We start from the raw sequence: 27,963 nt of genomic DNA on the forward strand, positions 1-27,963 counted from the left end.
GAATCCCAGGAACTGAAAACCCCAAAAATCCTGGGAACAGGAAACCCCAAAAATCTCGGGAATGGGAAACCCCAAAAACTCTGGGAATGGGAAACCCCAAAACCCTGGGAATGGGAAATCCTAAAATCCCAGGAATGTTAAACCCAAAAATCCCAGGAATGAGAAACCCCAAAAACCCTGGAAACAGAAACCCCAAAAACTCCAGGAACCCCAAAAATCCCGGGAATGGGAAACCCCAAAAACCCTGGGAAGCAGAAACCCCAAAAACTCCGGGAACCCCCAAAATCCCGGGAATAGGAAACCCCAAAAACCCTGGGAAACAGAAACCCCAAAAACTCCGGGAACCCCAAAAATCCCGGGAATGGGAAACCCCAAAAACTCCGGGAACCCCCAAAATCCCGGGAATGGGAAACCCCAAAAACCCTGGAAACGGGAAACCCCAAAAACTCCGGGAACCCCAAAAATCCCGGGAATGGGAAACCCCAAAAACCCTGGGAAACAGAAACCCCAAAAACTCCGGGAACCCCAAAAATCCCAGGAATGGGAAACCCCAAAAACCCTGGTAACGGGAAACCCCAAAAACTCCGGGAACCCCCAAAATCCCGGGAATGGGAAACCCCAAAAACCCTGGGAAACAGAAACCCCAAAAACTCCGGGAACCCCAAAAATCCCGGGAATGGGAAACCCCAAAAACCCTGGGAAACAGAAACCCCAAAAACTCCGGGAACCCCCAAAATCCCGGGAATAGGAAACCCCAAAAACCCTGGGAAACAGAAACCCCAAAAACTCCGGGAACCCCAAAAATCCCGGGAATGGGAAACCCCAAAAACTCCGGGAACCCCAAAAATCCCGGGAATGGGAAACCCCAAAAACCCTGGGAAACAGAAACCCCAAAAACTCCGGGAACCCCCAAAATCCCGGGAATGGGAAACCCCAAAAACCCTGGGAAACAGAAACCCCAAAAACTCCGGGAACCCCAAAAATCCCAGGAATGGGAAACCCCAAAAATCCCGGGAATGGGAAACCCCAAAAATTCCGGGAACCCCAAAAATCCCAGGAATGGGAAACCCCAAAAACCCTGGGAAACAGAAACCCCAAAAACTCCGGGAACCCCAAAATCCCGGGAATGGGAAACCCCAAAAACCCTGGGAAACAGAAACCCCAAAAACTCCGGGAACCCCCAAAATCCCGGGAATGGGAAACCCCAAAAACCCTGGAAACAGAAACCCCAAAAACTCCGGGAACCCCAAAAATCCCAGGAATGGGAAACCCCAAAAACCCTGGGAAACAGAAACCCCAAAAACTCCGGGAACCCCAAAAATCCCGGGAATGGGAAACCCCAAAAACCCTGGAAACAGAAACCCCCAAAACTCCGGGAACCCCAAAAATCCCGGGAATGGGAAACCCCAAAAACCCTGGGAAACAGAAACCCCAAAAACTCCGGGAACCCCAAAAATCCCAGGAATGGGAAACCCCAAAAACCCTGGGAAACAGAAACCCCAAAAACTCCGGGAACCCCAAAATCCCGGGAATGGGAAACCCCAAAAATCCCGGGAATGGGAAACCCCAAAACTTCCGGGAACCCCAAAAATCCCGGGAATGGGAAACCCCAAAAATCCCAGGAATGGGAAACCCAAAAAATTCCGGGAACCCCAAAAATCCCGGGAATGGGAAACCCCAAAAACCCTGGTAACGGGAAACCCCAAAAACTCTGGGAACCCCAAAAATCCCAGGAATGAGAAACCCCAAAAACCCTGGGAAACAGAAACCCCAAAAACTCCGGGAACCCCAAAAATCCCGGGAATGGGAAACCCCAAAAACCCTGGGAAACAGAAACCCCAAAAACTCCGGGAACCCCAAAAATCCCAGGAATGGGAAACCCCAAAAACCCTGGAAACAGAAACCCCAAAAACTCCGGGAACCCCAAAAATCCCGGGAATGGGAAACCCCAAAAACCCTGGGAAACAGAAACCCCAAAAACTCCGGGAACCCCAAAAATCCCGGGAATGGGAAACCCCAAAAATTCCGGGAACCCCAAAAATCCCGGGAATGGGGAACCCCAAAAATCCCCGGAATGGGAAACCCCAAAAACCCTGGGAAACAGAAACCCCAAAAACTCCGGGAACCCCCAAAATCCCGGGAATAGGAAACCCCAAAAACCCTGGGAAACAGAAACCCCAAAAACTCCGGGAACCCCAAAAATCCCGGGAATGGGAAACCCCAAAAACTCCGGGAACCCCAAAAATCCCGGGAATGGGAAACCCCAAAAACCCTGGGAAACAGAAACCCCAAAAACTCCGGGAACCCCCAAAATCCCGGGAATGGGAAACCCCAAAAACCCTGGGAAGCAGAAACCCCAAAAACTCCGGGAACCCCCAAAATCCCGGGAATGGGAAACCCCAAAAACCCTGGTAACGGGAAACCCCAAAAACTCTGGGAACCCCAAAAATCCCAGGAATGAGAAACCCCAAAAACCCTGGGAAACAGAAACCCCAAAAACTCCGGGAACCCCAAAATCCCGGGAATGGGAAACCCCAAAAACCCTGGGAAACAGAAACCCCAAAAACTCCGGGAACCCCAAAAATCCCGGGAATGGGAAACCCCAAAAACCCTGGAAACAGAAACCCCCAAAACTCCGGGAACCCCAAAAATCCCGGGAATGGGAAACCCCAAAAACCCTGGGAAACAGAAACCCCAAAAACTCCGGGAACCCCAAAATCCCGGGAATGGGAAACCCCAAAAATCCCGGGAATGGGAAACCCCAAAACTTCCGGGAACCCCAAAAATCCCGGGAATGGGAAACCCCAAAAATCCCAGGAATGGGAAACCCAAAAAATTCCGGGAACCCCAAAAATCCCGGGAATGGGAAACCCCAAAAACCCTGGTAACGGGAAACCCCAAAAACTCTGGGAACCCCAAAAATCCCAGGAATGAGAAACCCCAAAAACCCTGGGAAACAGAAACCCCAAAAACTCCGGGAACCCCAAAAATCCCGGGAATGGGAAACCCCAAAAACCCTGGGAAACAGAAACCCCAAAAACTCCGGGAACCCCAAAAATCCCAGGAATGGGAAACCCCAAAAACCCTGGAAACAGAAACCCCAAAAACTCCGGGAACCCCAAAAATCCCGGGAATGGGAAACCCCAAAAACCCTGGGAAACAGAAACCCCAAAAACTCCGGGAACCCCAAAAATCCCGGGAATGGGAAACCCCAAAAATTCCGGGAACCCCAAAAATCCCAGGAATGGGGAACCCCAAAAATCCCCGGAATGGGAAACCCCAAAAACCCTGGGAAACAGAAACCCCAAAAACTCCGGGAACCCCAAAAATCCCGGGAATGGGAAACCCCAAAAACCCCGGGAACCCCAAAAATCCCGGGAATAGGAAACCCCAAAAACCCTGGGAAACAGAAACCCCAAAAACTCCGGGAACCCCAAAAATCCCGGGAATGGGAAACCCCAAAAACCCTGGGAAACAGAAACCCCAAAAACTCCGGGAACCCCAAAAATCCCAGGAATGGGAAACCCCAAAAACCCTGGAAACAGAAACCCCAAAAACTCCGGGAACCCCCAAAATCCCGGGAATGGGAAACCCCAAAAACCCTGGGAAACAGAAACCCCAAAAACTCCGGGAACCCCAAAAATCCCGGGAATGGGAAACCCCAAAAACCCCGGGAACCCCAAAAATCCCGGGAATGGGAAACCCCAAAAACCCTGGAAACGGGAAACCCCAAAAACTCCGGGAACCCCCAAAAATCCCGGGAATGGGAAACCCCAAAAATCCCGGGAATGGGAAACCCCAAAAATCCCGGGAACCCCAAAAATCCCAGGAATGGGAAACCCCAAAACTCCGGGAACCCCAAAAATCCCGGGAATGGGAAACCCCAAAACTCCGGGATTTGGAACCCCAGAAATGCCGGGATATTGAACCCCAAATATTTGGGAACATTGATCCCAATCAATTTGGGAACATCGATCAGAAAGAATTCTGGGATATTGATCCCAATCAATCCCAGAATATCGATTCCAATCAATTGTTTGGGATCAATAATCAATCTGGGATTATTGATCCCAATCAATCCCAGGATTATTGATCCCAATCAATCCCAGGATTATTGATCCAAATCGATCTGGGATTATTGATCCCAATCAATCCCAGGGTTTTTGACCCCAATCATTCAATGATTATTGACCCAAATCAGTTGGGGAACATTGACCCCAATCAATCCGGGATTATTGATCCCAAACAATTTGAGAATATTGATACCAATCAATTCTGAATTACTGACCCCAATCAATCAGGGATTATTGATCCCAAATAATTTGAGAATATTGATACCAATCAATTCTGAATTACTGACCCCAATCAATCAGGGATTATTGATCCCAAATAATTTGAGAATATTGATACCAATCAATTCTGAATTACTGGCCCCAATCAATCCGGGATTATTGATCCCAATCAATTGGGGATTATTGATCCAAATGAATTTGGGAATATTGATCCAAATCATTTGGGGATTATTGATCTCAATCGAGTCAGGATTATTGACCCCAATCCATCTGGGATTATTGATCCCGATTAATCAGAGATCATTGATCCAAATAAATTCAAGACCATTGGTCCCAATGAATTTGAGAATATTGATCCCGAACAATTTGGGAATATTGATACCAATGAATGTGGGAATATTGATCCCAATCAATCCATGATTATTGATCCAAATAAATTGGGGATTATTGACCCAAATCAAACTGGGATTATTGACCCCAATCAATTCAGAATTATTGACCCAAATCAATCTGGTATTATTGATCCCAATCAGTCCCAGGATACTGACTGCAATCAATTCAGGATATTGACCCCAATCAATTGGGGATTATTGATCCAGATCAATTCAGGGTTATCAATCCAAATAAATTCAGGATCTTCAATCCACATAAATTCGGGATTATTGACTCCACTCAGCTGGGGAATATTGATCCAAATCAATCCTGGGAATATTGATCCCAATAAATTCGGCGATATTGATCCCAGTCAATTCAGGATTATTGATCCCAGTCAATCAGGGATTATTGATCCCAATCAATCCCAGGATATTGACCCCAATCAATTTGCGGATTATTGACCCAAATCAATCCATGATTATTGACCCAAATCAATCAGGGAGTATTGATCCCAATTAATTGGGGATTATTGATCCCAGTGAATTTGAGAATATTGATCCAAATCATTTGGGGATTATTGACCCAAATCAATTGGGGATTATTACTCCAAATCAATTCAGGATTATTGATCCCAATCAATTTGACAATATGGATCCCAAACAATTTGGGAGTATTGATCCCAAACAATTTGGGATATTGATACCAATGAATGTGGGAATATTGATGCCAATCAATTCAGGATTATAGACCCCAATCAATCAGGGATTATTGACCCTGATCAATTTAGGATTATTGACCGCAATAAATTCAGGATTATTGATCCAAATCAATCCCAGGATTATTGATCCCAATGAGTTTGAGAATATTGACACCAAACAATTTGGGAATATTGATGCCAACCAATTCAGGATTATTGATCCCAATCAATCTGGGATTACTGACCCAAATAAATTCCAGGATTATTGACCCGAATCAATCTGTGACGATTGATCCCAAACCATCTGGGAATATTAATACCAGCCAATTCCAAATTATTGATCGCACTCACTCTGAGATCATTGACCCAAATCAATTGGGGAATATTGATCCAGATCAATTCAGGGTTATCAATCCAAATAAATTCAGGATCTTCAATCCACATAAATTCGGGATTATTGACTCCAATCAGCTGGGGAATATTGATCCAAATCAATCCTGGGAATATTGATCCCAATAAATTTGGCGATATTGATCCCAGTCAATTCAGGATTATTGATCCCAGTCAATCAGAGATTATTGATCCAAATCAATCCTGGGAATATTGATCCAAATCAGTTCGGGATTATTGATCCTAATCAATTCAGGATTATTGATCCAGTCAGTCAGGGAATATTGATCCAAATCAATCCTGGGAATATTGATCCAAATCAGTTTGGGATTATTGATCCCAGTCAATTCAGGATTATTGATCCCAATCAATCCCAGGATATTGACCCCAATCAGTTCGGGATTATTGATCCCAGTCAATCAGGGATTATTGATCCAAATCAATCCTGGGAATATCTACCCCAATCTGTTCGGGATTATTGATCCCAATGAATTTGGCAATATTGATCCCAGTCAATTCAGGATTATTGATCCCAGTCAATTCAGGATTATTGATCCCAGTCAATCAGGGATTATTGACCCAAATGAATTGGGGAATATTGATCCAGATCAATGTGGGATCATTGACCCAAATCAATTGGGGAATATTGACCCCAATCAATGTGGGATCATTGACCCAAATCAATTGGGGAATATTGACCCCAATCAATCTGGGATCATTGACCCAAATCAATTAGGGAATATTGACCCCAATCAATCTGGGATCATTGACCCAAATCAATTGGGGAATATTGATCCAGATCAATGTGGGATCATTGACCCAAATGAATTGGGGAATATTGATCCCAATCAATCTGGGATCATTGACCCAAATCAATTGGGGAATATTGACCCCAATCAATCTGGGATCATTGACCCAAATCAATTGGGGAATATTGATCCCAATCAATCTGGGATCATTGACCCAAATCAATTGGGGAATATTGACCCAAATCGGAGATTTTTGCCCCCAAATCCTCTTTCCCCCCCCGTCACCTCCGCGATTTTCCCTCCCCTCCCTGCAGGGACGCTCCGGCCGCCGCTGCTGCTGCTGGAGGCGCCGGGCCCGGCCGGGATCCGCCTGCGGTGCCGGGCGGAGCCGCCGGAGCCGAACCTGCGCCTGCTCTGGGGCTCCGGGGCCGCCCGGGACCTCCCGGGGGCTGCGGAGAATCCCGGCGATCCCGAACATTCCCCACATTCGGAAAATCCCCAAAACGCCGGGATCTCGCTGCTGCTCCGGCCGGGCTCCGGCACCGCCGGCGCCGTTTGCCGGGCCCTGGGAGCGGAACCGGGAGCGGCCGCCGAGTCCGCCGTGGTCATCGCCGGTGAGGGGCCGGGATATCGGGAATTCTGCACCCAATGGGAAAATCCAGCGGGGTTTGGGGTTTGGGGTTTTTTTTGGGTGATTTTGTAGGTTTTCTGGGATTTTCTGGGGTTTTCTGGTGTTTTCTTGGGGTTTCCAGCGCGGGATCGGCCGCAGAACCCGCCCTGGTCATCGCCGGTGAGGGGCCGGGAAATCGGCAATTCTGCATGGAATGGGAAAATCCAGCGGGGTTTGGGGTTTGGGGTTTTTTGGGATTTTTTTGGGGGGTAATTTTGTAGGTTTTCTGGGGTGGTTTTTTGGGTTTTCTGGGGTTTTCTTGGGGTTTCCAGCGCGGGATTTTCTGCAGAACCCGCCCTGGTCATCGCCGGTGAGGGGCCGGGAAATCGGCAATTCTGCACCCAGTGGGAAAATCCAGCGGAGTTTGGGGTGTTTTGGGATTTTTTGGGTGATTTTCGGGTATTTTTGTAATTTTGTGGGGTTTTCTGGAGCGGCTTTTTGGGTTTTCTGGGATTTTCTGGGCTTTTCTTGTGTTTTTTTTTGAGTTTTCTGGGATTTTCTGGAATTTTCTTGTGTTTTTTGGAGTTTTCTGGGATTTTCCAGCATTTTCTGGGGTTTTCTTGTGGTTTTTTTTTTTAGTTTTCTGGGATTTTCCAGCATTTTCTGGGATTTTCTGGGCTTTTATTGTGCTTTTTTTTTGGAGTTTTCTGGGATTTTCTGGACTTTTCTGGGATTTTCTGGGCTTTTCTTGTGTTTTTTTTTTTTGAGTTTTCTGGGATTTTCCAGCGTTTTCTGGGATTTTCTGGGGTTTTCTTGTGTTTTTTGGAGTTTTCTGGGATTTTCTGGACTTTTCTGGGATTTTCTGAGGTTTTCTGGGATTTTCTGAGGTTTTCTGGAATTTTCTGGGATTTTCTTGGGGTTTTCCGGTGTTGTCTGGGATTTTCTGTTTTTTTTTTTCTGGAACTTTCCAGTGTTTTCTTGGATTTTCTGGGCTTCCAGGGGTTTTGGGGATTTTCTTGAGTTTCCCGGGGTTTTCTGGGCTTTTCTGGGATTTTCCAGCGTTTTCTGGGATTTTCTGGGGTTTTCTTGGGTTTTCCATGTTTGTTTTTTTTTTTTTTTTTTTTTTTTTAATTTTCTGAATATTCCTGCACTTTTCTGGTGTTTTCTGGGGTTTTCCAGGTTTTTTTGGGTGTTTTCTGAGCTTTTCTGGCATATTCTGGGGTTTCCTGAGTGTTTACAAGGTTTTCCAGAGTTTTCTGGGGTTTTCTGGGGTTTTCCGGGGTTTTCTTGGGTTTTCTGCGGTTTTCCAGATTTTTGGGGGGATTTTCCAGGGATTTTCAGGTTTTGGGGAAATTTTCCGTTGTTTTTTGGGACTTTCCAGAGTTTTCTGGGATTTTCTTGGGTTTTTCTTGGGTTTTCCAGCATTTTCCGGAGGTTTTTGGGAGTTTCTGGGGTTTTCTGGGGGTTTGGGAAGGTCCCAAATTGGGCGGGGTGGTTTTCTGTGGGATGGGGGAGGAGTCGGGATGGAATTCCCAGTTTGGGATGGGATTCCCAGTTTGGGATGGGATTCCCAGTTTGGGATGGGATTCCCAGTTTATGGATGGAATTCCCAGTTTGGGTTGGAATTCCCAGTTTGGGTTGGGATTCCCAGTTTGGGATGGGATTCCCAGTTTGGGGATTGGAATTCCCAGTTTGGGATGGGATTCCCAGTTTGGGATGGGATTCCCAGTTTGGGGTGGAATTCCCAGTTTGGGTTGGAATTCCCAGTTTGGGGTGGAATTCCCAGTTTGGGGATTGGAATTCCCAGTTTGGGATGGGATTCCCAGTTTGGGGATTGGAATTCCCAGTTTGGGATGGAATTCCCAGTTTGGGTTGGAATTCCCAGTTTATGGCTGGAATTCCCAGTTTGGGGATTGGAATTCCCAGTTTGGGATGAGATTCCCAGTTTGGGATGAAATTCCCAGTTTGGGGATTGGAATTCCCAGTTTGGGATGGGATTCCCAGTTTGGGATGAAATTCCCAGTTTGGGGATTGGAATTCCCAGTTTGGGATGGGATTGCCAGTCTGGGATGGGATTCCCAGTTTGGGATGAAATTCCCAGTTTGGGATGGGATTCCCAGTTTGGGATGGGATTCCCAGTTGGGGTGGAATTCCCAGTTTGGGTTGGAATTCCCAGTTTGGGGTGGAATTCCCAGTTTGGGATGGGATTCCCAGTTTGGGATGGAATTCCCATTTTTAATGAAATTCCCGGGGTTTTTTTGGCCACAATTCCCATTTTTTGCCATAATTCCAATTTTGGAATGGAACTAACATTTGTAACAGAATTACCAATTTTTTTTGGCCATAGTTCCCATTTTTTAATGGAATTCCCATTTTTCCCATAATTCCCATTTTTTCCAGAATTCCTTTTTTTTTTGACAGAATTCCCATTTTTTACGTAATTCCTCGGGTTTTTTGCCATATCTCCCAATTTCTGATGGAATTCCTGGGTTTTTAGTCATAATTCCCAATTTTTTTTTTACAGAATTCCTGGGGTTTTTTGCCATAATTACATTATTTATAGAATTCCCATTTTTTGGCCACAAATGGGAATTCCATAAATAATGTAATTATTTATGGAATAAATAATTTTTAATGGAATTCCAGTGGTTTTTTTGCCATAATTCCGGGATTTTTACAGAATTCCCATTTTTTTGGCCGTAATTCCCATTTTTCTGCAGAATTTCTGGGGTTTTTTTGCCATAATTACAATTTTTTACAGAATTCCCATTTTTTGGCCATAATTTCCCTTTTTTTTAAACTGAATTCCTGGGGTTTTTTGCCATAATTACATTATTTATGGAATTACCATTTTTTGGCCATAATTCCAATTTTTAATGGAATTCCAGTGGTTTTTTTGCCACAATTCCGGGTTTTTTACAGAATTCCCATTTTTTTGGCCATAATTGCCATTTTTTACATAATTCCTCGGGTTTTTTGCCATAACTCCCAATTTCTGATGGAATTCCTGGGTTTTTAGCCATAGTTCCCATTTCTTTTTTTTACAGAATTCCTGGTGGTTTTTAGCCATAATTACAATTTTTTTACAGAATTCCCTTTTTTTTTTGGCCATAATTTCCCTTTTTTTTAAACTGAATTCTTGGTTTTTTGCCATAATTCCCATTTTTATGGAATTCCAGTGGTTTTTTGCCATAATTCCGGGATTTCTACAGAATTCCCATTTTTTGACCATAATTCCCATTTTTCTACAGAATTCCTGGGGGTTTTTTTGCCATAATAACATTATTTATGGAATTCCCATTTTTTGGCCGTAATTCCCATTTTCTGATGGAATTCCTGGGGGTTTTTGCCATAATTACATTTTTTTATGGAATTCCTGGGGTTTTTTTGCCACAATTCCCATTTTTATTGGAATTCCCATTTTATTCGCCATAATTCCCATTTTTTTGGACGGAATTCCCGGATTTCTTTTCGCCGTAATTCCAGCTTTTTTACAGCATTCCCGTTTTTTGCCATAATCCCGTTTTTTAAAATGGAATTTTTTTAACCACAATTCCCATTTTTTTTTTATTTTTTGGCCATAACACCCATTTTTGTACTGAATTCCAGGGGTTTTTCTTCCATAATTCCCATTTTTTTTTTATTTTTTGGCCAGAACACCCATTTTTGTACTGAATTCCAGGGGTTTTTCTTCCATAATTCCCGTTTTTTCTGCGATTCCCGGGTTCCTTTCCAGACGTTTTCTTCCCGTCGCCGTCGCCGTGGCTCCCGGCCTTCGTCCTGCTCCTCATCCTCGCGCTGTGCCTGGCGCTGGCCGCGGCTGCCCGCCTGCGTCGTGAGCAGAAAATCCCCAAAAATCAACATTTCCCATTTTCCCTCCATTCCCATTTCCCTCCATTCCCATTTCCCTCCATTCCCATTTTCCCTCCATTCCCATTTCCCTCCATTCCCATTTTCCTCCATTTCCCCTCTTTTCCCTCCATTTCCCTTCTTTTCCCTTTATTCCCATTTTCCTCCATTTCCCCCTTTTTCCTCCATTCCCATTTCCCTCCATTCCCATTTTCCTCCATTCCCATTTTCCTCCATTTCCCCCTTTTTCCTCCTTTCCCCCCCTTTTTATTCCCTTTTCTCCCTTTTTTTCCCTTTCCCCCTCTTTCTCTTCCCTTTCTCTTCCCTTTTTATTTCCCCCTTTTCCCCTTTTAATTTCCTTTTTATTTCCCCCTTTTTATTTCCTTTTTATTTCCCCTTTTTCTCCCTTTTCCCTCTTTCTATTTCCCTTTTTATTTCTGTTTTTCCCCTTTTTTCTCCCTCTTTATTTCCCTTTTTCTTTCCTTTTCCCCACTTTAAATTTCCTTTATTATTTTCCCCTTTTTATTTCCTTTTTATTTCCCATTTTCCCTCCATTTCCCCCTTTTCCCTCCTTTTCCCCCCTTTTTATTCCCTTTTTTCCCCTTTTCCCAGCTTTTTTATTTCCCCTTTCTCCCTTTTTTCCCTTTCCCCCTCGTTTTCTTCCCTTTTAATTTCCTTTTTATTTCCCCCTTTTCCCCTTTTTATTTCCTTTTTATTTCCCCTTTCCCCCCAATTTTTCTTTTTCCCCCCTTTTCTCTCTTTCCATTTCCCTTTTTATTTCTGTTTTTCCCCTTCTTTCTCCCTTTTTATTTCCCTTTTTCTTCCCTTTTCCCCACTTTAAATTTCCTTTATCATTTCCCCCTTTTTATTTCCTTTTTATTTCCCCCCCAATTTCCCCTTTTTTCCTCCCTTTCCCCCCCTTTTATTTCCCTTTCATTTCTATTTTTTCCTCCTCTTTCCCTTTTTGTTCCGTTTTCCCTCCTTTCCATTTCCCTCTTTTCCACCTTTTCCTCCCCTTTTATTTCCCTTTTTCCCATTTCCCCTTTTCAATTCCCTTTTTTCCTCTTTCCCCTTTTTTATTTCCTTTCCCCCCCATTTCCCCTCTTTTTCTTCACTTTTTTCCCCCTTTTCCCTCTTTTTCTTCCTTTCCCCCCTTTCTATTTCCCTTTCATTTCTGTTTTTCTTCCCTTTTTCTCTCTTTTTTTGTTTCTCTTTTCCCTTTTCTTCTTCCCTTTCCCGCTTTTTCTTTCCCTTTTTCTTCCTCCTCTTTTTCTGTTTTTCCCCATTTTTCCATTTTTCCCATTTCTGCCCTTTTCCCCCTCATTTTTCCCCTTCAATTTTTCCGTTTTTCGTTTTCTTCCCCATTTCCATTTTTCTTTCCCCTTTTCCTCCCTTTATTTCATGAATTAAAAATTCATTACCCATTAATTAACCACTAATTACCCATTAATAACACAATTATTCATCATTAACTACCCAGTTATTAGCTACTAATTAGTCGCTATTAATTAATCATTATTGTTGATCATTAACTACCCATTAATTAGCGATTAATTACCCATTCATTTCCCTGGTAAATACCCACTAATTACCAACTAATTACCCACTCTGTACCCATTAATTACCGATTTATTAGATATTAATTTCCTGTTCATTAACCATTCAGCACCCATTAATTGCTCATTAATTACCCAGTAATTTATCCATTATTTACTCATTAATTACCAATTAATCACTCCTAATTTATTCAATAATTACCAAATAATTATCCATTTATAACCAATTAACTGCCAATTAATTACCCATCATTAATAACCCATTCATCACCCATAATGTCCCCATTTATTACCCATTAATTTCTCATTAATTACCCAACATTTACCAATTAATTACCCATGATGTATCATTTAATTACCCATTAATTATCCATTAATTTCCCATTATCTGCCCATTAATTTCCCATTAATTATCTCCTAATTACCGGTTCCCCAGGAGACCGCCGGATTCTGGCTCAGGAGCGTGAGTGCATTAATGAATTGCGTTTATTAATTATTAATTAATTTTTCATGATTTATATTAATTTTTCATTATTTTAATTAAATTTACATTTAATTTTAAATAATTTTAAATTTAGATTAATTTCCATCAAAAAGAAAGCAGAATTAAATACTATATAAAATGAAATGAAATTAATTAAACTAAATTAAATTGAGATGAAATAAAATTGAATAAAATCGATGAAATTAAATTAAATTAAATGATGTGAAATAAATTAAATTTTTAAAAATAGAATACAATAAATGAAATTAAATGAAAATAAATTATATTTTAAAAATAGAATGAAATATGAAATGTAATGAAATTATAAATAAAAGATAAAAACGAAACGAAATAAAATATGAAACGACAATAAATCAAAAGAAAAGAAATGAAATAAAATAAAACTTCAAAAATTAAAGAATAGAAACAAAAATTCCATTTCAAATCCCATTTCCTCTCCCGTTCCCAGGGAAATCCCAGCAGGAAATCAGCGAGGGTGAGCTCAGCTCTGCAATTCCCCAAATCCCCAAAATTCCCAAAGTTCCAGCCCCAAAATCCCCAAATTCCCAGGAATTCCCAAAATTTCCTGCTCTTAAATCCCAAATATTCCCCAAATTTCCCCAAAATTTCCATTCATAAATCCTAAAAATGACCCAAATCCCCCAAACCCCTGTGCCGAAATCCCAAATTCCCTGAAATTCCCATCTCTAAATCCCCAGATCCCCCTGCAATTCCTGAATTCGAGCCCCTAAATCCCAAAATTCCCATCCCTAAATCCCCAAAATTCCTGGAATCCTCCCAAATTCCTGCTCCTAAATCCCCAAATTCCCAGAATTTCTGTTCCTAAATCCCCAAAATTCCCCAAATTCCCATCCCCAAATCCCCAACATCCCCCACAATTCCCAGTCCTAAATCCCAAAAATTCCCCAAATTCCCGGAATTCCCAGTCCTAAATCCCAAAAATTCCCCAAATTCCCGGAATTCCCATCCCTAAATCCCCCAAATCCCGGAATTCCCATTCCTTAATCCCCAAATTCCCAGAACTTCCTTTCCTAAATCCCAAAAATTTCTGGAATTCCCCAAAATTCCCATCCCTAAATTCCCAAATTCCCGACCCCAAATTCCCAAAATCTCCCAAAATTTCCACCCCAAATTCCCAAAAATTCCCAGAATTCCCAAATTCCCCTGGAATTTCCCACCCTAAATCCCAAAAATTCCCCAAAATTCCCATCCCTAAATCTCCAAATTCCCTCAAAATTCCCAAAATCCCAAAAATTCCTGGAACCCTCCAAAATTCCGTCCCTAAATCCCCAAATTTCCCCCAAATTCCCTTTCCTAAATCCCAAAATTCCCCAAATTCCCCCAAAATTCCCGGAATCCTCCAAAATTCCATTTCTAAATCCACAAATTCCCCAAACATCCTGCTCCTAAACCCCCCAATTCCCAGAAATTCTGTTTCTAAATCCCAAAAATTCCCGATATTCCCCAAAATTCCTGTCCCTGAATTCCAAAAAATTCCCAGAATTCCTGTCCCTAAATCCCCCAAATTCCTGGAATCCTCCAAAATTCCTGAATTCCCAGAATTGCCGTTCCTAAATCCCAACAATTCCTGGAATCCTCCAAAATTCCATTCCTAAATCCCCAAATTCCCGGAATTTCTGTTCCTAAATCCCCAAGTTCCCCAAAATTCCCATTCCCAAATCCCAAAAATTCCCCAAATTCTCCAAAAATTTCTGAATTCCCCAAAATTCCCGTCCCCAAATCCCCAAATTCCCCAAATTCCTGAATCCCCAAATTCTCAAATTCCCCAAATTCCCAAATCCCCCAATTCCACAAATCCCCGAATCCCGAAATCCCCGAATTCCCAAATCCCCGAATTCCCAAATTCCCAAATTCCCAAATTCCCGAATTCCCAAATTCCCCGAATCCCCAAATCCCCAAATTCCCAAATCCACAAATTCCCGAATTCCCAAATTCTCAAATTCCCCAAATTCGCAAATCCCCGAATCCCCAAATTCCCCAAATTCCAAAATTCCCAAATTCCCCAAATTCCCAAATCCCCAAATTCCGAAATCTCCGAATCCTCAAATTCCCCAAATTCCCAAATTCCCCAAATTCACGAATCTCCAAATTCCCCAAATCCCCGAATCCCCAAATTCCCAAATCCCCAAATCCCCAAATTCCCAAATCCCCGAATTCCCAAATCTCCGAATTCCCAAATTCCCAAATCCCCAAATTCCCAAATCCCCAAATTCCGCAAATTCCCCAAATTCGCAAATCCCCAAATCCCCGAATCCCCAAATCCCCAAATTCCGAAATCCCCAAATTCCCCAATACTCCAAATTCTCCAAATTCCCGAATCCCCAAATCCCCGAATCCCCAAATTCCCAAATTCCCAAATCTCCAAATCCCCAAATTCCCCAAATTCCCGAATCCCCAAATTCCCAAATTCCCCAAATTCCCGAATCCCCAAATTCCCCAAATTCCCCAAATTCCCAAATTCCCCAAATTCCCAAATTCCCAAATTCCGAAATCCCCAAATTCCCAAATCCCCAAATTCCCCAAATTCCGAAATCTCCGAATTCCCAAATTCCCGAATCCCCGCAGAGACCGAGGAGCTCAGGATGGAGCTGGGTAAGAGCTGCATTCATTCATTAATAACAACTAATAAAATCATTATTAGAATTAATTAACAATTACCGGCTAATTATTAATTTATTAGCATTTAATTAATTTGTTATCAGCCCCTAATGAATGATATATTAGCCGCTAATTAGCTAATTATTAATCCTAGGTTAATTAATTATTAGACTTAGGTTAATTATCTAAATAATGATTGATTAGACATAGACTAATTATAATTACAGGAAGACTAATTAATTAGTACAAATAGACTAATTAATTATTTATTAGACACAGATAAATTAATTACTGATTAGACATAGACTAATTATTATTACATGTAGAATAATTAATTATTTATTAGACGTAGATAGATTAATTATTGCTCAGACATAGACTAATTAATGATTTATTAAACAATGACTAATTAATAGGGACGTTAATAATTAGACTCGAATTCTTTATTAGCTTTATTCTGATTATTATTTATTTCAATTAATATTCGTAATAATATTCATAGATTTAATTATTATATTAATTGTAATTTTAATTATTTAGCTAAAAAGTTTGCAATAATTAATTAATAAATAATTAAATTTATATTAAACACAATAGTTAATTAGCAATAAAAAGTTAATTAATTATAATTAGATAATTAAATATTAAATACAATATAATAATTAAAAATAATGCAGTAATTAATAATAATAAAGTATATAAAATATAATTAAAATAATTAAAGTAATAATAATAATAATTAATTATATTAAAATTAGCAATAAAAATATGAAAGAATGATAATGAATTACTAATTACTAACTCATAAATGAAAATAATAAATAAAAATAAAAATTTTACAAAATAATAAATGAATTAATTATTTATGTATAGCAGCCACTATTCATTATTAGTCTGGCACTAATTAATGATTAATTGCCAATTAATAATTTCAATTTTTCTCTTTTTTCCAGAGGAGGTGACGGGGAAACTCCAGAGGGGTAAAAATGCTCAAGCTGCGATTTTGGGAATTGAGATTTCTGCGAATTAGTTCCGTAATTAATTAGTTAATTAATCAATTCATTCAGCAATTAATTATTTATCAGAGGGAAAATCTGAGATTATTTTGGGAAAAAGACACAAAAAAATGGGAAATTTCAAATTAATTTAAAATTTGTTTAAGCCTGAATTAATTATGGATTAATTATTTAAATCATGTTTTAATATTTGTTTTTTATCATTAATGTATAATAGCTATTTCAGATTTCTAATAACAAATTATTAATAAATTATATATTAATAATTATTTTCTCTTAATTAAAAATAAAAATATTCATTAATAGTTATTCACTTCTATCAATAAAATGAATTTTCTAGGAATTATTGAATAATAACAAATTATTAATTGTTAATATTAATTTATAACTATTATTTTTATTTTTATAATAATAAAGTATTAATTATTATCAATGTCTAATAAAAACAATTTTCTAGGAAGAAAATAATAGAATTGCAATATTAATAAATAATCAACAATTTCTAATAGAATTTAAGTTTCTCATAATAAATTAATAATAATATAATATCAATTAATATTAATTTTAAATAAAATTTATTTTCAGAAATTAAAAAAATGATAAAATATTCATTAGTAATTATGAATTTCTAATAAATAATTGAATTCTCTTAAGTAAATAATAAAGAAATATTCATTAATAATTATTGATTGCTAATAATAAATTCAATTATCTAATAGCAAGTTAATAATAAGAAATTATTCATTGTAATCATAAATGTATAAAAATAAATTAAATTTTCTAATAATTAATTTCAATTAGTCATTAATAATGATTAGTTTTAACAATAATTTTTAAAATAATTCATTATTTTTAAGAATTGTATTTATTAATTAATCATTTATAATAATATATTCATTTTAGGTAATTAATAATAATGAGCTATTTATTCACAAATATTAATTTCTAAAGATTAATTATTTAATTAATTGATATCCCAGAATTCCCCAATTTCCTTTTCTGCCCCTGCAGAGAAACTGGAGATGGACACGAGACTGGGTGAGGCTCTAATTAATGATCGATTAGCCAGGGACTAATTAATGATTGATTAGACATTGACTAATTAATGACTGATTAGACAGAGACTACTTAATGATTGATCGGGCATTGACTAATTAATAGTTGATTAGAGAGGGACTCATTCAAGATTGATTAGAAAGAGTGTAATAAATGATTGATTAGATATTGGCTAATTAACGATTGATTAAACACAGACAGATTAATGATTGATTAGGCATTGTCTAATTAACGATTGTTAGACAGGGACTCATTAAGGATTGATTAGAGACTAATGAGTAATTGATTAGGTATTTATTAAATTGTTATTAGACAGAGACTAATTAATGATTGATTAGACAAAGACTAATTAATGATTGATTAGGCATTGACCAATGATCGATTAGACAGAGATTAATAATGATTAATTAGAAATAGGCCAATTAATGATTGATTAGACAGAGAATAATTAATGACTGATTAGACATTGACACAGGTGTCACACTCAGGTGTCACTCAGGTGTCACTCAGGTGTCACACACAGGTGTCACACACAGGTGTCACTCAGGTGTCACTCAGGTGTCACACTCAGGTGTCACAAACAGGTGTCACACAGGTGTCACACACAGGTGTCACACTCAGGTGTCACACTCAGGTGTCACACACAGGTGTCACACACAGGTGTCACACTCAGGTGTCACACACAGGTGTCACTCAGGTGTCACTCTCAGGTGTCACTCAGGTGTCACACTCAGGTGTCACACTCAGGTGTCACACACAGGTGTCACACACAGGTGTCACACAGGTGTCACTCAGGTGTCACACACAGGTGTCACACTCAGGTGTCACACTCAGGTGTCACACACAGGTGTCACAAACAGGTGTCACACACAGGTGTCACTCAGGTGTCACTCAGGTGTCACACAGGTGTCACACTCAGGTGTCACTCAGGTGTCACACACAGGTGTCACACAGGTGTCACACAGGTGTCACACTCAGGTGTCACACTCAGGTGTCACACACAGGTGTCACACTCAGGTGTCACACAGGTGTCACACTCAGGTGTCACACACAGGTGTCACTCAGGTGTCACACTCAGGTGTCACACACAATTGTCACACTCAGGTGTCACACACAGGTGTCACAGAGGTGTCCCTCAGGTGTCACTCAGGTGTCACACTCAGGTGTCACTCAGGTGTCACACACAGGTGTCACACTCAGGTGTCACACTCAGGTGTCACACTCAGGTGTCACACAGGTGTCACACTCAGGTGTCACACACAGGTGTCACACTCAGGTGTCACACTCAGGTGTCACACAGGTGTCACACTCAGGTGTCACACTCAGGTGTCACACAGGTGTCACTCAGGTGTCACACTCAGGTGTCACTCAGGTGTCACACAGGTGTCACACTCAGGTGTCACACTCAGGTGTCACACACAGGTGTCACACTCAGGTGTCACTCAGGTGTCACACACAGGTGTCACACACAGGTGTCACACTCAGGTGTCACACTCAGGTGTCACTCAGGTGTCACACTCAGGTGTCACACTCAGGTGTCACACAGGTGTCACTCAGGTGTCACACACAGGTGTCACACTCAGGTGTCACACACAGGTGTCACACACAGGTGTCACTCAGGTGTCACTCAGGTGTCACACACAGGTGTCACACTCAGGTGTCACACAGGTGTTACACACAGGTGTCACACACAGGTGTCACACAGGTGTCACACTCAGGTGTCACACTCAGGTGTCACACACAGGTGTCACACACAGGTGTCACACTCAGGTGTCACTCAGGTGTCACACTCAGGTGTCACACACAGGTGTCACACACAGGTGTCACACTCAGGTGTCACACACAATTGTCACACTCAGGTGTCACACTCAGGTGTCACACACAGGTGTCACACACAGGTGTCACACTCAGGTGTCACACACAATTGTCACACTCAGGTGTCACACTCAGGTGTCACACACAGGGGTCACACACAGGTGTCACACACAGGTGTCACACAGGTGTCACTCAGGTGTCACACTCAGGTGTCACACACAGGTGTCACACAGGTGTCACTCAGGTGTCACTCAGGTGTCACACTCAGGTGTCACACAGGTGTCACACTCAGGTGTCACACACAGGTGTCACACAGGTGTCACTCAGGTGTCACACTCAGGTGTCACACTCAGGTGTCACTCAGGTGTCACACTCAGGTGTCACACACAGGTGTCACACAGGTGTCACTCAGGTGTCACACACAGGTGTCACACTCAGGTGTCACACACAGGGGTCACACTCAGGTGTCACACTCAGGTGTCACACACAATTGTCACACTCAGGTGTCACTCAGGTGTCACACTCAGGTGTCACACACAGGTGTCACTCAGGTGTCACACACAGGTGTCACACAGGTGTCACACAGGTGTCACACAGGTGTCACACTCAGGTGTCACACAGGTGTTACACACAGGTGTCACACACAGATGTCACACAGGTGTCACACACAGGTGTCACACTCAGGTGTCACACAGGTGTCACACACAGGTGTCACACAGGTGTCACACACAGGTGTCACACTCAGGTGTCACACACAGGTGTCACACAGGTGTCACACTCAGGTGTCACACACAGGTGTCACAATCAGGTGTCACACTCAGGTGTCACACAGGTGTCACACTCAGGTGTCACACTCAGGTGTCACACAGGTGTCACACAGGTGTCACACTCAGGTGTCACACACAGGTGTCACACACAGGTGTCACACTCAGGTGTCACTCAGGTGTCACACACAGGTGTCACACAGGTGTCACTCAGGTGTCACACTCAGGTGTCACACTCAGGTGTCACACACAATTGTCACACTCAGGTGTCACACTCAGGTGTCACACACAGGTGTCACACACAGGTGTCACACTCAGGTGTCACACACAATTGTCACACTCAGGTGTCACACTCAGGTGTCACACACAGGTGTCACACACAGGTGTCACACAGGTGTCACACACAGTTGTCACACTCAGGTGTCACACACAGGTGTCACACACAGGTGTCACACACAGGTGTCACACAGGTGTCACTCAGGTGTCACACTCAGGTGTCACACACAGGTGTCACACAGGTGTCACTCAGGTGTCACTCAGGTGTCACACTCAGGTGTCACACAGGTGTCACACTCAGGTGTCACACACAGGTGTCACACAGGTGTCACTCAGGTGTCACACTCAGGTGTCACACTCAGGTGTCACTCAGGTGTCACACTCAGGTGTCACACACAGGTGTCACACAGGTGTCACTCAGGTGTCACACACAGGTGTCACACTCAGGTGTCACACACAGGGGTCACACTCAGGTGTCACACTCAGGTGTCACACACAATTGTCACACTCAGGTGTCACTCAGGTGTCACACTCAGGTGTCACACACAGGTGTCACTCAGGTGTCACACACAGGTGTCACACAGGTGTCACACAGGTGTCACACAGGTGTCACACTCAGGTGTCACACAGGTGTTACACACAGGTGTCACACACAGATGTCACACAGGTGTCACACACAGGTGTCACACTCAGGTGTCACACAGGTGTCACACACAGGTGTCACACAGGTGTCACACACAGGTGTCACACTCAGGTGTCACACACAGGTGTCACACAGGTGTCACACTCAGGTGTCACACACAGGTGTCACAATCAGGTGTCACACTCAGGTGTCACACAGGTGTCACACTCAGGTGTCACACTCAGGTGTCACACAGGTGTCACACAGGTGTCACACTCAGGTGTCACACACAGGTGTCACACACAGGTGTCACACTCAGGTGTCACTCAGGTGTCACACACAGGTGTCACACAGGTGTCACTCAGGTGTCACACTCAGGTGTCACACTCAGGTGTCACACAGGTGTCACACACAGGTGTCACACACAGGTGTCACTCAGGTGTCACACTCAGGTGTCACACAGGTGTCACTCAGGTGTCACACACAGGTGTCACACTCAGGTGTCACACAGGTGTCACTCAGGTGTCACACACAGGTGTCACTCAGGTGTCACACACAGGTGTCACACACCGGTGTCACACTCAGGTGTCACACTCAGGTGTCACACTCAGGTGTCACACAGGTGTCACTCAGGTGTCACTCAGGTGTCACACACAGGTGTCACACACAGGTGTCACACTCAGGTGTCACACTCAGGTGTCACACACAGGTGTCACACAGGTGTCACACTCAGGTGTCACACTCAGGTGTCACACAGGTGTCACACACAGGTGTCACACACAGGTGTCACACTCAGGTGTCACAGAGGTGTCACTCAGGTGTCACATACAGGTGTCACACACAGGTGTCACACACGTGTCACACTCAGGTGTCACACTCAGGTGTCACACTCAGGTGTCACACAGGTGTCACACTCAGGTGTCACACTCAGGTGTCACACTCAGGTGTCACTCAGGTGTCACACAGGTGTCACACAGGTGTCACTCAGGTGTCACACTCAGGTGTCACACACAGGTGTCACACACAGGTGTCACACACAGGTGTCACTCAGGTGTCACACTCAGGTGTCACTCAGGTGTCACATACAGGTGTCACACTCAGGTGTCACTCAGGTGTCACACAGGTGTCACACAGGTGTCACTCAGGTGTCACACTCAGGTGTCACACACAGGTGTCACACACAGGTGTCACACACAGGTGTCACACACAGGTGTCACTCAGGTGTCACACTCAGGTGTCACACAGGTGTCACACTCAGGTGTCACACTCAGGTGTCACTCAGGTGTCACACTCAGGTGTCACACACAGGTGTCACACTCAGGTGTCACACAGGTGTCACACTCAGGTGTCACACTCAGGTGTCACACAGGTGTCACACTCAGGTGTCACACTCAGGTGTCGCACTCAGGGGTCACACTCAGGTGTCACACACAGGTGTCACACAGGTGTCGCACAGGTGTCACTCAGGTGTCACACAGGTGTCACACTCAGGTGTCACACTCAGGTGTCACACAGGTGTCACACTCAGGTGTCACACACAGGTGTCACACACAGGTGTCACTCAGGTGTCACACTCAGGTGTCACACTCAGGTGTCACACACAGGTGTCACACACAGGTGTCACACTCAGGTGTCACACTCAGGTGTCACACTCAGGTGTCACACACAGGTGTCACACTCAGGTGTCACACACAGGTGTCACTCAGGTGTCACACTCAGGTGTCACACTCAGGTGTCACACAGGTGTCACACAGGTGTCACACTCAGGTGTCACACACGGGTGTCACACTCAGGTGTCACACTCAGGTGTCACACACAGGTGTCACACTCAGGTGTCACACTCAGGTGTCACACACAGGTGTCACACACAGGTGTCACACTCAGGTGTCACACAGGTGTCACACTCAGGTGTCACACACAGGTGTCACACACAGGTGTCACACACTGGTGTCACACACAGGTGTCACACACAGGTGTCACACACAGGTGTCACTCAGGTGTCACACTCAGGTGTCATACTCAGGTGTCACACACAGGTGTCACACTCAGGTGTCACACTCAGGTGTCACACACAGGTGTCACACACAGGTATCACACACAGGTGTCACACTCAGGTGTCACACACAGGTGTCACACTCAGGTGTCACACAGGTGTCACACTCAGGTGTCACACTCAGGTGTCACACACAGGTGTCACACACAGGTGTCACTCAGGTGTCACACTCAGGTGTCACACTCAGGTGTCACACACAGGTGTCACACACAGGTGTCACACAGGTGTCACACTCAGGTGTCACACACTGGTGTCACACACAGGTGTCACACACAGGTGTCACACACAGGTGTCACTCAGGTGTCACACTCAGGTGTCACACTCAGGTGTCACACTCAGGTGTCACACACAGGTGTCACACAGGTGTCACTCAGGTGTCACTCAGGTGTCACACTCAGGTGTCACTCAGGTGTCACACACAGGTGTCACTCAGGTGTCACACTCAGGTGTCACTCAGGTGTCACACACAGGTGTCACACACAGGTGTCACTCAGGTGTCACTCAGGTGTCACACTCAGGTGTCACTCAGGTGTCACACACAGGTGTCACTCAGGTGTCACACACAGGTGTCACACTCAGGTGTCACTCAGGTGTCACACACAGGTGTCACACTCAGGTGTCACACACAATTGTCACACTCAGGTGTCACACACAGGTGTCACACTCAGGTGTCACACTCAGGTGTCACACTCAGGTGTCACACAGGTGTCACACACAGGTGTCACTCAGGTGTCACCCAGGTGTCACACACAGGTGTCACACTCAGGTGTCACACACAGGTGTCACACTCAGGTGTCACTCAGGTGTCACACACAGGTGTCACACAGGTGTCACACTCAGGTGTCACTCAGGTGTCACACTCAGGTGTCACACAGGTGTCACACACAGGTGTCACACACAGGTGTCACTCAGGTGTCGCACTCAGGTGTCACACTGGTGTCACACACAGGTGTCACACTCAGGTGTCACACACAGGTGTCACACACAGGTGTCACACACAGGTGTCACACTCAGGTGTCACTCAGGTGTCACACTCAGGTGTCACACAGGTGTCACACACAGGTGTTACACACAGGTGTCACTCAGGTGTCACACAGGTGTCACACAGGTGTCACACTCAGGTGTCACACACAATTGTCACACTCAGGTGTCACACTCAGGTGTCACACACAGGTGTCACACAGGTGTCACACACAGGTGTTACACACAGGTGTCACTCAGGTGTCACACAGGTGTCACACACAGGTGTCACACTCAGGTCTCACACACAGGTGTCACACACAGGTGTCGCACAGGTGTCACTCAGGTGTCACTCAGGTGTCACACTCAGGTGTCACACACATGTGTCACACTCAGGTGTCACAGAGGTGTCACTCAGTTGTCACACACAGGTGTCACTCTCAGGTGTCACAGATGTGTCCCTCAGGTGTCACACACCATTGTCACACTCAGGTGTCACACACAATTGTCACACACTGGTGTCACACACAGGTGTCACTCAGGTGTCACTCAGGTGTCACACTCAGGTGTCACACACAATTGTCACACTCAGGTGTCCCTCAGGTGTCACACTCACGTGTCCCTCACGTGTCCCCCCTGACCTCTCGCCGTTCTCGTTCCAGAGCAGCTCCAGGCCCAGCTCGGTGAGTGGTTCCCACCCCCCGGCCATATGCAAATGAGATGCCCTTAATGAGCGTTAATGGCCGTCAATCAGCGATAATTACCGGTAATTAGCGCTGCTGCTCTCCAGCAGATTTCCGACGGGCCCAGAGCCACGCGGGTGAGTGCGGCCCGAGCCTTCCTCTTCTTCATCTTCCTCTTCCTCATCGTCCTCTTCCTCATCGTCATCCTCATCTTCTTCCCCTTCCCCTTCCCCTTCCTCATCCTCATCCTCATCCTCATCCTCATCCTCATCCTCATCCTCATCCTCATCCTCATCCCCATCCTCATCTTCTTCCTCTTCCTCTTTCCCTTCCCCTTCCTCTTCCTCTTCCTCTTCCTCTTCCTCTTCCTCTTCCTCTTCCTCTTCCTCTTCCTCTTCCCCTTCCTCATCCTCATCCTCATCTTCTTCCTCATCCTCATCTTCTTCCTCTTCCTCTTCCCTTTGTTCTTCTTTCTTTCCCTTCCCCTTCCCCTTCCCCTTCGTCTTCCTCTTCCCCTTCATATTCCTCTTCCTCTTCCTCTTCCTCTTCCCCTTCCTCATCCTCATCCTCATCTTCTTCCTCTTCCTCTTCCCTTTGTTCTTCTTTCTTTCCCTTCCCCTTCCCCTTCCTCTTCCCCTTCATCTTCCTCTTCCTCTTTCCATTTCTCTTCCTCATCGTCTTCCCCTTCCTCATCCTCATTTTCATCCTCTCCCTCTTCCCCTTCTCCATTTCTCTTCCTCTTCCTCCATTTCTTCCTCCGCTTTCTGTTCCCATTTCTCTTCCTCTTCCTTTTCTCCTTCCTCTTCCTCTTCCTTGTCCTCTTCCTGTTCCTGTTTCTCTTCCTCATCCTCTTCTCCTTCCTCATCCTCATTGTCATCCTCTTCCTCTTCCTCTTCTTTTTCCTTTTCTCATTTTCCTTTTCCTCTCCCAAACAGCACCACACGATATCGAGTGATATCACCTGATATCAAACTATATCAAACTATATCAAATGATATCACATCATCAACGATATCACATGGTATGAAACAATATAAAATTGTATCAGATTATATCCCACGATAGCCTACGATATCAAACGCTATCAAGCGCTATCAACCCCCTATCAAATCCCACCAAACCCTATCAAATGCTATCAAACCCTATCAAACACTATTGAACTCTATCAAATTCTATCAAACGCTATCAAACCCTATCGCACTCCATCAAATACTATCGAACCCCTATCAAAAGCTATCAAACACTATCAAAAAACTACCAAACTCTATCAAACCCTATCAAATGCTATGAAACCCTATCAAACCCTATCAAACGCTACCAAACCCTATCAAACCCTATCAAACCCTACACTAAAACCTATCAAATCCTATCAAACGCTATCAAATGGTATCAAACCCTATCAAATGCTATCAAACCCTACCAAACCCTATCAAACCCTATCAAAAGCTATCAAACCCTATCAAACCCTATCACACCTTATCAAATGCTATCACAGGCTATCAAACCCTATCAAACTCTATCAAACTCCATCAAACCCTATCAAACCCTATCAAAACCCATCAAACTCTATCAAACCATATCAAACACTACCAAAATCCTATAAAACTCTATCAAACCCTATCAAACCCTATCAAACCCTATCGAAAGCCTACCAAACCCTATCAAGCCCTATCAAAACCTATCAAACAGTATCACATGCTATCAAACGCTATCAAACCCCGATCAAATGCTACCAAACCCTATCAAAACCCTATCAAACTCTATCAAACACTCTCAAACCCCTATCAAACCCTATCAAGCGCTATCTAACCCTTTCAAAATCCCATCAAACCCTATCAAACCCCTATCACACACTATCAAAACCTATCAAAAGCTATCAAACACTATCAAACCCTACCAAACCCTATTAAATACTATCAAATCCCTATCAAACGCCATCAAAACCCTATCAAAACCTATCAAACCAAATCAAACCCTACCAAAAACCTACCAAACCCTATGAAACCCTATAAAAAACCTATAAAACCCCTATCAAACCCTATCAAACGCTACCAAACCCCTATCCAACACTATCAAACCCTATCAAATGCTATCAAACCCTATCAGAAACCTACCAAACCCTATGAAACCCTAAAAAACTCCATCAAAAACCTACCAAATCCTATCAAACCCTATCACACCTTATCAAATGCTATCACAGGCTATCAAAATCCTATCAAACCCTATCAAACCCCTTTTAAACCCTAACAAATCCTATCAAAGCCCTACCAAACCCTGTCAACCTCTATCAAACTCTATCAAACACTATCAAACCCTATCAAAAACCTATCAAAACCCTATCAAACCTTTATCAAACGTTCCCTGCCCCCCTCTTTCCCAGTCTCGCTGACGCTGGACGAGAGCTGCACCCACCCGGCCCTGCTGATCTGGGGCCGATCCTGGATCTGCCCCAATCCCGGATCCCAAATCCCCGGCCCCGATCCCGGATCCCAAATCCCCAGCCCCGATCCCGGATCCCAGCCCCACCTGGGGGCCCTGGCCGTGGCTCGGGAGGGATTTTCCCATGGGAAGCACTACTGGGAAGTGGAGCTGGGAGACGGCAGCGACTGGGAGCTGGGCGTGCTCCGGGAGGAGATCCGGGATTCCATCCGGGATTCCCTGAGGGATTCCATTCGGGATCCCATCCGGGATTCCACCCTGGATTCCATCCCAGATTCCCTGCAGGATGAGTCCCTGAGGGATGATTCCCTGCGAGATTCTGTCCGGGATCCCATCCTGGATTCTCTGCAGGATCCCCTGGGGAATTCCACCCCAAATCCCATCCCAGATCCCATCCCAAATTCCATCCCAGATTCCGTCCCCAATTCCCTGCAGGATCCCATCCCGGATCCCATCCTGGATCCCATCCCGAATTCCCCGGATCCCATTCTGAATTCCATCCCAAATTCCATCCCAAATTCTATCCTGGATCCTATCCCAAATCCCATCCCCAATTCCCTGCAGGATCCCATCCCAGATCCCATTCGGGATTCCATCCTGGATCCCATCCCTGATTCCCCGTGGGATCCCACCCCGA

At 43.8% G+C, this 27,963-nt stretch overlaps 1 protein-coding gene across 1 annotated transcript in view; it reads left to right on the plus strand.

The window, feature by feature from the left end:
• The window catches only part of LOC131094585 (butyrophilin subfamily 2 member A2-like), a 29,304-nt gene that overhangs the window by 907 nt on the left and 434 nt on the right, over positions 1-27,963 (plus strand). Inside the window, exons 2-8 of the mRNA XM_058042243.1 lie at positions 6,818-7,117; positions 10,850-10,948; positions 12,955-12,981; positions 13,472-13,498; positions 24,867-24,887; positions 24,998-25,024; positions 27,268-27,544. Of these exons, the coding sequence (XP_057898226.1) occupies positions 6,818-7,117; positions 10,850-10,948; positions 12,955-12,981; positions 13,472-13,498; positions 24,867-24,887; positions 24,998-25,024; positions 27,268-27,544 (778 nt within the window). The remainder of the gene's footprint in view (positions 1-6,817; positions 7,118-10,849; positions 10,949-12,954; positions 12,982-13,471; positions 13,499-24,866; positions 24,888-24,997; positions 25,025-27,267; positions 27,545-27,963) is intronic.

The sequence above is a fragment of the Melospiza georgiana genome, chromosome 30 (genome assembly GCF_028018845.1).
Source record: "Melospiza georgiana isolate bMelGeo1 chromosome 30, bMelGeo1.pri, whole genome shotgun sequence".
NCBI classification, from domain to species: domain Eukaryota; kingdom Metazoa; phylum Chordata; class Aves; order Passeriformes; family Passerellidae; genus Melospiza; species Melospiza georgiana.